The 12,400-nt window shown below is 42.5% G+C and overlaps 2 protein-coding genes across 2 annotated transcripts in view; one reads left to right on the forward strand and one right to left on the reverse strand.

The window, feature by feature from the left end:
- Nucleotides 1-1,312, reverse strand: part of LOC103353255 (P2Y purinoceptor 1-like) — a 6,280-nt gene extending 4,968 nt beyond the window's left edge. Inside the window, exon 1 of the mRNA XM_008276133.1 lies at nucleotides 1,267-1,312. Within this exon, the coding sequence (XP_008274355.1) occupies nucleotides 1,267-1,312 (46 nt within the window). The remainder of the gene's footprint in view (nucleotides 1-1,266) is intronic.
- Nucleotides 1-12,400, forward strand: part of tmem117 (transmembrane protein 117) — a 48,269-nt gene that overhangs the window by 18,170 nt on the left and 17,699 nt on the right. Inside the window, exon 3 of the mRNA XM_008276111.1 lies at nucleotides 6,861-6,993. Coding sequence (XP_008274333.1) covers nucleotides 6,861-6,993 — 133 coding nt within the window. The remainder of the gene's footprint in view (nucleotides 1-6,860; nucleotides 6,994-12,400) is intronic.

The raw sequence follows: 12,400 nt of genomic DNA on the forward strand, positions 1-12,400 counted from the left end.
TGTATGGATTCAGTCTTTAAAATCTTCTATTTTCTTGAATTCAAGCCATTTATAATACTCTGGACCTTATGGATGCTGCATTATATAAAACGCAGCATCTGTGTACTTAGTAGATCTTTCAAGATGCTAATAACTCCCAGATTAATGTTGGTAGTACTCTGTTTTATTGACTCCGCTGTTAAGCCCTGCTTTCAGACAGTACTTTAAGTAAGACGTGTCCACCCACTCTCTCTCTCAGGGCGCTCTATATTTACAATAGCTGTCTCCATAGTCTCCCAGCGTCACCAGTGTGTCTAGGAAGTGAATGCTTGACTGCGAACAAAGCAACCTGAGGGACTGTTGATCTATTGCCTCCACTATGGCGGCTCCTGTTTGCACTTAATCAGAGATAACGCATTCATTTTGTTCACATGAGCAGATCTTAACAATTCATGTGTCTCCCGTCTAACTCTTGGTGCTCATTGAAACAGAGAAAAGTCAAAGGTTTTATACTCTGCTTGGGGATGATTGTGTTAAAATGTGGAAATGACACTGCAATGTTTGATACACGGCGACACTCTGAGTAATGAATTAATAAAAGCACACAATATAGTGAAGACTGTATGTGCTACTGAAGCCAGACATACTATCGCCATTTTAGGAATCATTAACATTAATTTGCTCTGAAAACCACTGTTGAGTGGAAATAGAAAGAATGTTTGGAATTTTAACTTTCTAATAATCTGTGAAGTTTCTTTTTCTGACAGGTTATTCTGTCTGGCTAAAATACCCAAATCTATTTTTTATCAAAATCACTTTATTCTACATGTCTCATTTACAGTTTTGCCAAAAATGAACAGTTTCCTCCAGACTGATCCTTGGCACAACCGAGAAACTATTAATAACTCAACTACGACTAACAGTCGTGACAAAAATTCAGACTTTTCGGCTGAACTGGACAAATATTGAAACAAATATTGGTAGTAAAATACCTAAAGTATGGAGAGACAATAGGTTTTCTCTGTTTTGATAACACCTGGAGGCACTCAAAAAAAACTATATGTGTGGATTCAATTTTATTTCAAGTGTTGTGAATTAAAATATTACACTCAACTTGTGTTTGTACATTATTATGCTTGTGTTATCTTGCACAAAAGACAACTGTTTTCATAGAGGTGCTTTCATATGCAGTGCAAAATGAATCTACAGTGACAAAAAATGTAACAAGAGCAAAAAAACACAGCATAAATCATACTCTAAATATAAATAAACCAAAGTGTTACTCACCTCCGTCAGTTGTATCAGACTTGTTGCTGTCGAAAAGCGATATCATGACGAATGAAGACTCTGATCAAATCTCTGTCCGCCTTCACTCCTCCTCCTCCCCCAGCTGTGTGCTTCTCATCTCTCCGGAGCCGTCGGTGCACCGCTTTACCTGTGAGACCGCTCCGTGTGCGCGCAACACAGTGAACAGAGGATTAAACAAATCTGCTGTTTAAACACCGGAGATAATTGCTTGTCCAAGTGTGCCAGTACACGTGATTATCTGAGGGTTTCTGCTATTTATTTTTTTTTTTTTACTGTTTAGTTTTCTGTGTGACCCATAAGTGGATTATTACTGGAAATCAGGTGATTTTTATAACCTGAGCACTTCCCAGAATTATTTGCTGGTGATGTCGTTATCAGACAGGGACCATAAAGCCAGCAGTTTGAATGCCTTAATTGCCTGAGACAGTCAGAAGTGAGTGGGAATGCACCAAAACACCCAGTAGTCAGTTTTTCGGGTACACTTAAAACAGTCCTGGAAGATTTGCTCAAAACGGTTAGAATCAGCCGTAACCAACACATCTCCTCAAAATCACCTGCTGGTTATAATTTTTATTTTTTTTTAAATGTAGACTGTTTAAGAGAGGTGTGGATTCACCTTGGAAAGGATGTAGTTTGTGGTGCTGTTGAACTGTAGACAACCCTCACTGATATAACTAAGCTGGACAAAGTAGCAGCACCATCTGGATTGTTTTTCCAGAAACGGCACACAGGAGAATTTGCGTTAAATTCAGACAACGATGAAAAATTCACGACAGTTCTATTCTAGTTTAAGGGTACCCCAGCGGCATGTAAAGAAAAAATAAAGCACCAACATTGGCAATGCCTTCTGTTATTGCAATAAAACAAGCAAAAACTTCAAGTTAGTTGTCAAGGTTTTGCTGCAGTGCAAGTAGGTTTCACGTCTGTGTAGTGTCCAAGCACCACCAGTAGATGGAGACACAGCTGCGTCTCTGATTTGGATTTGGACTCAACTTGAGGAAAGGTGGACATGATCTCATCCTAAGCAGAAAGATATAAATAACTTTATGGGAATGATACTGTAAATCCTGTAAATTAGTATTCAGAATGTCATTGCAGCCTTCTGAGTTTTACACCTGATTGCAGTGTGAATAAGTGAGACTAAGAAAGAGATACCAAGTGTCTTATTCTCTCTCTTGGTTTTTTTTTGTGCCTATGTGTGGCTGCCTTGTCCACGGTTGTTGTTGTTGTTGTCGTTGTCCCCCCCCCACTGGGCAGAGCCTCGCAGCAGACAGCGCTCATGAATCACTCCTTATCGGGGTCCTCTACTGTAGAGAGGTGCAGTGACTCAAACAGCTTGGCTGAACGGTCCTGAATCACCCCCTAGTTAAATCCTGCCCATATAGGCTGCGAGAAGGCGGCCGTGTTCGATGGCGCAGCGTGCCACTTTAAAAGTCAGATCTGCCGATACACACTGTGCACCTACATCTAAGCCAGGGCTCATTGGCACTGGAAGCAATTAAGTTCACCCATGCAAGTCAATTCAATTATGCAACTGTGATGAGCCCTGAAATACCACAGAGCAAGACGTATGCTGTGGCCTCACACCAGGCCACTTTGCTTTTGCTTCAGCTCTTTAAAATGTGGAGGTTGAATGCTGTTATCTAAGGGATATTCAAGTTTGTGCTCTCTTCTACAAAGCCCCTAATTAATAAACAACCAAAGTTTGAAGTAATAGTGCAAATCAATAGTTTTAATTGCTGAAGACATCAAAAGCGTTTTCCGTATATTTGAAGCTTCAGCAGGAGTTCCATCAATTAAAGCTGCACTTTAACTCAACACAAATCTTCCTCTCCATAGGAATCTCAACATCTTTGTTTTTTATGTGCACAGCGGAGAAAAAAAAACTAACAGTGAGCAAGCAGAGATTGAACAGCATGTAAAACTATTGGAGAGTAAACCAGCCAGGCTATAATGGGAAAATAAATGGAGCATTCTGCTTTGCTGTCTCCCTGGCTGTGTGTGTGTGTGTGTGTGTGTGTAGGTGTGTGTAGGTGTGCGTGTGTGTGTTTGTGCGTGTGCGTGTGTGTGTTTGTGCGTGCATGGACACAAACACAATGAGCTCTCCGAGGAGCTGTAACTCAAAGGGACGCTGACTGAGCTGCAGGAGAGAAAAACAAAGAGTTGTTCCTGGGAAGATGGCCGCTTCTGGCACTGGATCACAGCTCGCAGAGATGAAGCAACTACGGAGAAAGAGAGAGCGAGAGAGAGTGTGTGTGTGTGTGTGAGCAATATGTAATAAGTAGAGGAAATAGAGTTGCATAGCCAAGCTTACTCATAGAGGATTTCTTAATTAACACCTAACTGAGTAACCTTGAAGCAGATGATGGTGGAGTCTCACCACATGAGGACGGAAAACTATAAACTGTCAGATACTTTGAAGGAGCACTTCACACATTTTTAATTTATATATTTCTTTTTTTGAATCACATATAGTTCTTCATCGTGACAGCGTCTACTCAGCCTGGTTGTGTAACATCTTCTGTGGCTCTTGGAAGAAGCTGAGAAAGTGGCACAGATGATGTCATAGAACGACCATCAACTTATTAAAGACACCTCATGCTACAAATGTGGCACAGTGGACATTTTTCAGTAGAAACGCATCACTGACGATGTCTGTTTCCCACTCATTCCGATGCCATTGAGGTGTGTTCGCTTAATGCCTGTTATTTCTGTTGACACTCGGAACATAGCTGCAGGAAGAATAGCTGTTGTGCTGCTAATGTGGTTGGCAACCAAAAAACAAAATGGCTTGTATTTGTATAAAGCTTTTATCCAAAGTGCTTTACAATTTGCCTCTCATTCACCAATTCCATTCTCATTCTCACACACACTGATGGCAGCGAGCTGCAATGCAAGGTGCTGCTGCTTTTGTCCAAGGACACTTCGACATGTGGACAGGCGGAGCTGGATGGGGTTTGAACCACCAGGCCTGTGATTAGAGGATGAAACACTCTTTACCTCCTCAACAGCCCACGGATGCTTTTGTTGAGAGTGTTGCAGGTCAAATGAAATTAGACTGTTGATGCTATAGAGACTAAAAGTCCGTATATCTCAGCTTGAACCTGTCTTTTGTGAGTTCTCTAATTTTATGCACGTGCAATGCTGAATCTCTTCTTCAGTATCCCCTCAACTGCAAATTAGGCATAATTTATGATTTGATCCAGGTCTGATTGATGGTGGTATAGCATACAATACTAGTGAATACACCCCTGTGCAATATATCTTAAAAATCAAATGCCTTTGTGTTGTATCACCACTCAACAGTTACATTATTTCCAAGGTTTCTAAGACAGTACAGTGCTTTTCTTATGAACAATCAAAAGCAAATATTTTAGGAAAGACTATATTGAAAACAAAAACCTTAAAGTAAAAAAAAAAAAAACATGCAACAAATGTTAATACAGGTCTGTGATTATTGAAACTAAATTGAGTCCACCTGTGATTTTCAATAAGCCTAACTGCATGAACATGGTTATAAAATCACCTGTGAGCGACATCACTTCCTGTGAGTCTTTGCAAAGATTCAAAATGATACAAGCAGATTGATGACAGACTAAAAATCAGTGAAAAACGTATTTGCAGCAGCAATCATAAGGTAGAGAACGAGCCATGCTACCACTAATTAACCGTCCTTCTAAAATAACTCTGTGGACAGTGCTATACTTGCGCAATCAAGCTCTGACCAACAGATGAGCAAGCGCCTCCGGCTGGGCACAGGGGTTATAATAGGGAAATCAGAGTTTCTGTGACTGCTGAGACAGTGTGAAGGACACTGCTGAATGTCAACCCCTATGGATGGTGTCCAAGAAAGAAAGAAAAAAACCTTGCTCTTTAGCACAGAAGAACATAAATATGAATTGTCATTCGGAGCACATTCCATTGTTTGATGAGGGATCCAGCTTGTTTGGCATGAACCTGGCCAGGACTGCCACAGTGAATGTATAGTCCTGACAGTGAAGCATGAAAATGGGAGAATGATGATATGGGGCTGCATGAGTGCAAAAGTTGTTGGGGAGACAACATTTCTAGACAGTGCCATGAATGCTTGTGGATGTACCAAAAGACCGGCTGAATAGATGGCTCCCAGTCTGCAGAAACTTGGCAGAAGAGGAATATCTCAGCATGATAATGATGCAACAGCACACTGCCAAAAATCGTACAAGAGTTCCTAAAGAAGAAAAAAAAAAAGTGAAAACTATGTGTGTGGTGCCTGATTTGAATTCAATAGAACACTTTTGGGGTATTTTAAAGAAAAAAAGGCAGATCAACACAACTCTTCTTGGAAAGTACACATAAAAAAAACGTCTCTAAAGACTGACAGAACATCTCTCCAGGAATCTGAGCAACACTGGTATTTATTTCAATGCCGGAGAGATTTGAGTCAGTCATTAAAAAATTAAGTTGGACTTGCGAAGCATTAAAAATAATACAAGATTTTGGTCCTAGGAATGAAAGTTGGACTGATTTTATTGCATTTACTTTCTAATGTGGGGCTTGGTGTTTTTAATATAATAAATCTAAACTGTTACTTTTTAATTGTACGTAAGATCCAATACCCTGTTGTTCTTCTTTAGGAGAATGCAGTCACTGTAAGGTCATACACTTTTTAACTATTTAAAATTTCAGATATATTGCACAGGGTTGAGCTCACGTCAGGTATAACCTAGCCTAGCCTATTCAGACTCTGAATGTACAAAGTGTATTGCTTTCATTACATGAGCGGTGTGGGAGGGAGATCAAGGACGTGACAGCTGTTTTGCAATTACATTAAGTATGTGATTATGCGTGTCACATGGTATTTTACATATCTCAGTAATTTATACTGTACTCATGACAGGCTGTTTCATCCCACTCTGAGCAGTAAAAACATAAACCCTAGATTTTAAGGTAAAAATATTCTTCTGTTGGTCATTATGAGCAGCCACATAAAAAAAACAGAGGTCTTTTCAAGACAGAGCAACGAGCTAACAGTGGTATAATAAACCTAGTTGTGTTCATGCGTTGTGCTGAGCCTCGCCACCAGAGGACAAGCTTGTTTGATTATGTATTCTGTGCAGAAGGCTGCGTATCCGAATCAATCTCATGCTCTGCCAGAGAGATATTTCTCCATAATTTGATTCTAAGCCAGGACTGTATTAAAAAAACCCCACCACAGGTCACAAATGTTTGAATAATTTCTCTAATCATGTGGAACTCGCGACATAAAACACAAGCGAGCTTCCACTGACGGAGAGCAGCAGATGAAACGATGTGTACGTAGAGCGTTTTCTTTTGAGACAGATGATGAACTAGTCCCTGTTGAAATTGGTCGAGAAAAGACAATTATTTCAGGATCGTGGAAGTGACACCTCTAAGTGGTCTTTAATCTTAATTTTATTTCCTAAAGGGCAAATGTCTGACAGAGCAGGACGTTATTGATTTCTGACTAATTTATTTACTTTCATCTCCATTTTCGTGCCCACACATGTTAGCATGTTGACATGCTGTTTGAGCCGCCACTGACAGCACTGTCCTTGTCATGCTCCCTTTAGGTCGATACCTGCGCCTGAAAATGTTCCGCGAGGATCATGGCTCCTGGATGACCATGTTCTTCAGCACCATCCTCTTCCTCTTCATCTTCTCACACATCTACAACCTTTTCCTGCTGATGGCTGGGAGCATGGAGTAAGACGTTCAATCTCTCTCTCTGTCTGCCCCCTTTTTCCCCCATTCTGTGCTTCCCATTTGTTAGAGCCACTGTACGCTCCCCTTTGGTTGGCGTGATTGATCTAAACGTCTCGCCTGAACAGAGACTCGATACCGGTCTGATTAATCAGCCCAGACTTTAAATCACAGGTAGGGGCAAGCGAGGGGAGGGTGTTTAATCCAGAAAGATCACCTTCAGCAGCCGCACTTATTCTCCCATGAACTTGACTTATTTTTTTTGACACCCCTCTGGCTTAAAACCAAAATGTTTTTTTGCCGTGCCTCGTAGTCCGGGCCTCCGTTTCCGCTCCTGCTGTCCCAGCTTACCTGCTGAGAAACCACTGTGCACAGCAGAGCCTGACACCCACACATCAAGCCGGGTGACAGGAATCCGTTTATGCATTTGCAATGTGTCCATCCAGGGGAGGGAAAACATGCCCTTGAAGCCAGCCAGCCAGACACGAGGTCACAGCGAGGTGATTTACCATTTAGTTTGTTGGGGGCTGTAAAAAAAAAAAACAAAAAAAAAAAACAACAACCCAGAAAAACAGTGGCAGGTGTCTATTCAGGTACGAGCTGTCAAGAGGGAGGCCAGGGCTGTAATGGGATCTGTCCACACAATGCTCTTTTTCCATATTAACAACAAGCATCAACTATCCATAAGGTGCAGGCAGATGAAGGCTATTAGCTAGCAGGCAAGGTGTTGTGTTTTTCTACGGCCAGAGGGATGAGTCTGTATAATCAGCCCATCTGTCACTCCGGCCGGCACTGTGACACCGGCATCCATCTTGTTCCTTCTCTCCGGTTGGCCGAGAAAGAGGAAGCGAGCGGCTGAGCACAGGGGCAGCTCCACTGAGACGATGGATGTTGCTTGCTCAGGGAAAAGTTACATTTGCAGCTGCACTGACTGAATCTGTCACAAAGAGGATTCCTTTTTTTTTTTTTTTTCCTTCTTCTTTCACTGCCTCTCATTTCAGCCTTGAAATGTCAAGAAAATGGGCCCCTTTTAGTGTGTCACTGCATTTTTTTTAAACTGTCAAGAGCATTTCATTAGATGACATCCAGATAATACTTGTAGGAAAAATAATGAGTTGCTTAGACATTTTTGAGAGACTTAAGATATAATTTCTATCCATCCAACATGTACCAGTCGCACATTCGGCGCATGTATTAGCTGCGTCAGTTGTCCGCGTATAAAAAGAAGCGTCCGTAACAGCCCATTAAACAATTACACAAGCTGACACAACACTTAAACCGCATCCGTAACTGTTTGCTCCGAGCGCAGGGCAGCGGCATCACTTACCCTGCAAAGCTCTCCCCGCAAAGACAGATGGTGCTGTTGTAAAGCGAGTGACGCCGGCGCTGCCAAGACACCTGGTAGTTTTCTGCACTCGCTCCCGCCCTTCCTGTCCCTCTTTCCCGCTTGTTTTCTTTCTGCTCCAACAGTGTGTCCACCAAGGACCCGGGCCCTGCCAAAAACCATTAGTGTTCACATCTCTGTTCAAGACCGACATGTAAGAGCAATGTTCACACTCTGCCAGGACGCTCCCTCGGAAAAACGGGGCTCTGGGGCCGCGATAGCATGAATGCAGCAGAGTGAGCAGAAAAAAGGTGATGGAGGGAGAGGTGGTGGTGGTGGGGGGGGGGAGTAGAAGAAGTGCTCTAACCCTGATGATGCAGTGAAACTTAAGTCTTTTGATCTATGTCCAAACCTTATTTGCATCACTGCTCCAACCCTTCCCTCACCCCCCCAAGGCTGTTGTAGTTTTGCCACAGCCCAGAGATAAAGTACAATATCCCTTTGTGGCTGCAGCTGCCCCCTCTGTGGGAATGAATGCTGTGTTTTTGTTTTTTTTCCCTTTTCATTTGTACTGAAGAAGAAAAAAAAAACAAGCTGCTGTGAGGTATTATTACTGCCAAGGGTTTTTAAAGGGTAGGTATTTTGGCGTGGGCATCGCCAGCTTTGACATCTAGCCGTGATGGTGCACTGCAGGGGATGCTCTTCTGGTGGCTAGACGGGGCGTCCCGCACACACACTACACACAACACACACACATATTGTTCACGTCTCGCACCACGTTCAAGTTAGCAGTGCATGTGTATGTGGGAGAGCGGGCGTGCACGGCGGGGCTGGGAGGGGGGTCGGCCGTCTGTCCCCCTGCTGTCTCCCTGACCTGATGCTGTATGCCGCCCGTGCCCCGCGCTCATTAATATGCTTTAATTTTCTTTGACCTTTCAGTTGGTCTTGAGCTTGATTTAATTAAAACCGGCGATACATCCACAAGGAAAGAAGATAAACTGCGCCATCAGAACAGCAAACAATCACTGATAAGAGATTGTATATCTTTTTGGATGACAAGTATTTATTCATGATTAGTCATGTAAAATGGATTCATCAGCGCCGTTATCGCTCAGCTCAAAGGGGTTTCCAGACTGTGTAATCTTACACATGTCCAACAGCGTGTTTGCCAATATTTAAACAGCCACTTCTAGGTCAACAGCTATCAACCTGTTACCTGGCTTATGTCATATTGGGTGTGGGGGGGGGGCGTCCATCGTGGCTCCCTGGGAGCTGTAATCCACACTTGTTACCAAACCCTCACATCTGGGCTATTTGCATTTTAATGTAACTGTCAGATTAGGAGGGGGGCTGTTTGTGTGAAACCAAGGGAGTGTGACCGCCCAGGGAGTTTGACGGGCTTCATGAATGTTCTGTCACGCCGCACAATCCCATTCCGCCATCTTACGGCGCCATTACCAGCCGAAATCAGCCCCTAATTAGATGGTGTTATTTAATTAAGACGGCCCAATGCGTGGCGTACACATTAATCACGACTAATTTAGCGAAAGGGGGGAGGTAAAGTATGTGAAGGTGGAGGGAGAGGAGGGAGCGAGCAAGTTGGTGGGGATCTAACAGGGAGCTGGAGTGGAACAGAGACACTGAAGCAATGAAATGACATCTATACTTCTTCTGTCGGCTATCCGGAGCAGGAATGGATGGATAAATGTCATGATGGTGAGAGGGAGGTATAAGCTGAACAATGGAAGCATGGAGCAAAGGATGGGGGAGGTTAGCAGTTTGTGAATGTCTTCAATGAGGAGTTTTAGGATGTGGCATTTGACTACAGTGGTACCCTGAGTGGGATTAGACCCCACTCTATAAGTGTATTTGTCTTTGTTTACCATGATCTTTTGTGCTGCTTGCATGCTAGTCCCCCTCGTCTGTTTGCTTGTCTGGCACTAAGCTGTGGTAATACCGTGGACAAAAGGCTAAATAAATAGCATGTTGTGGCATGCAGATGCCTCCTGTTGCATGCATTAACACATGGGACTCGCTGCAGCCTCCAATACAGCAGATTTTTCTAACAATGGATTCTATGAGCTGCCCTTTGCCTCATGCTGAAATGTAAAAAAAAAACAAAAAACAAGCTGTCTTTGTTAGTATATCTATACACAATAGATTTGTGTTTTTTCTCTTTGCAGCATTTTTTTTCTAAATGTCGCAGGCGTGTTGTCAAATGGGGAAGATGTTTTCTAATGTTTTTTCTATTTGTACGTATTTTCTTAAGCTGCTGTGCGTTGACCTCTCTGGGCTTTTTTGCCACACACATGAATTATTTCTTTAACGCTATATTGAGAAACACATTCAAAAACACCAGGTTTATTGTTAACAGATTTCAAAAAAATTTTCAGTGGGCTGGTTGGACACATTTCATTTTCTACATGCTTTCGGGTTGTTGGGCAGGTAGGATCATATCTAATCAATTTTAAAAAGGGCCCCTTCCAATAAGGAAAATGATACCTTGTGATTGCCATTGTTTTGCTCTAGCATGACATTTTTACAGAGAAATCAATTATTTAAGAGAATAATAGAAAGAGTCTATGTTGACAGTAATTATTAGTTGCAGCCCCAAAATGAAATCACAGTTGGATTTTTGGAAATATCCAAAATGATGCCTTTCTTAAGACACTGTCAAAAATACTTTCACGTTTTTGACTTGATATCGAAACCTGTTGCAATTTGCGCATCACAGCAGACGTCTTTAATTGGTCTACCTTTGCCTCCGCCTACACCCAATTTCTACGCGCGCCTCCTGCTGCCTTTCACACTCCTACACATGCACATTATGTTGGTATTCGGAAAATGACTCATTACTGTGCGTATTTAACGAGCGTTTAGTTAGTGTAAAGCATTCCCTCCAAAGCCGTTCTCTCTTGTCCCAGAATATCTCGGAAACAGACTGTGTGCTATATGAAGCGGTGAGGCCGGTCGTGTTCTCTCTGATTATATTGCCGTGCTGGTTTCTGGGACAGAGGGGAGGAGCGGCGGCGGCGGCTGCAGCCCTCCTCGTACGTCACTGTCACATATGGAGAAACAGTTGTAAACAATCAACATTATAACCTTGGTATTGGAAGCATAAAGTATTATAGAGGCATGTAGATGAAAAGTGAGGAGGGGTGCTTGTCCATGCATGTGTTTGTCCTCTATTTGTTCTAGTCTTTGTTTCTTTTTGCTTCAGAGTAATAATTAGTATTGCAGATAATATTTCAGTTTCATTGTTTGGAAGCGTAACAGTTTATTTGTTCCTGTTTGGTGTTGGTTCTAGTTGTATCTTTACCATCGCTACCAATGGTCTTAACAGCTGAAGTTGAATCCACATAGATTATTTGACCACATACACAGGACAGGACACATCAGAAATCAGGACTCATTAGTGTTCATTGGTAGCAAAAGAGGAAGTCAGACATCATTATTACATGGTGACAAATTTGATGGATGGGTCAACAAACCATTAACCTTTAACAGCTTAACATGCAACTTCCACTTGTCTTAAGTGTGTATTAGTGTAACCGTGGTAACAAAGGGACCATATCTTCGCAAAGTAGGTGTGTTAACCCAAGCACTGGCAATTTGTGTTTTTTGAGGCCTATTTGACAGTCTAGATGACCCAATTTAAGGATACACATATACTCACCTAGAATACAAATCTTGCATGTAAAACCTCTTGAAATAATACCTGGAACCACTGCAGCTACAGGTAAACTTGCAAAGGCTTTGGCTCTGATGTAAACTCAACAATTACACAACTACATAACAAAAAGGAAATCATTCAGAGACATCAAGCCTCCTGTTGGCCATCTTTGCCCATCTGTCACAGGCAGCATCAGAGTCAAAGGACTCAGGCTGTGGTCCCTCAGCGTTGAGGTCGCGCCGGTTCAAAGAGGAAAATTGGCTCTCGGGCTTTAATCGATTACGGGTAAGGAGCACGCACCAAAAACTGCGAGGGACAGCATAACCCATATACCTGAATAATGGCCAATTCATGTTACAGGCGATATTCACGTGATCTCAGGATACGTCAGAACGGTGTCATTACCTTCCAAA

The sequence above is a fragment of the Stegastes partitus genome, unplaced genomic scaffold, assembly GCF_000690725.1.
Source record: "Stegastes partitus isolate 25-593 unplaced genomic scaffold, Stegastes_partitus-1.0.2 Scaffold65, whole genome shotgun sequence".
Taxonomy (NCBI): domain Eukaryota; kingdom Metazoa; phylum Chordata; class Actinopteri; family Pomacentridae; genus Stegastes; species Stegastes partitus.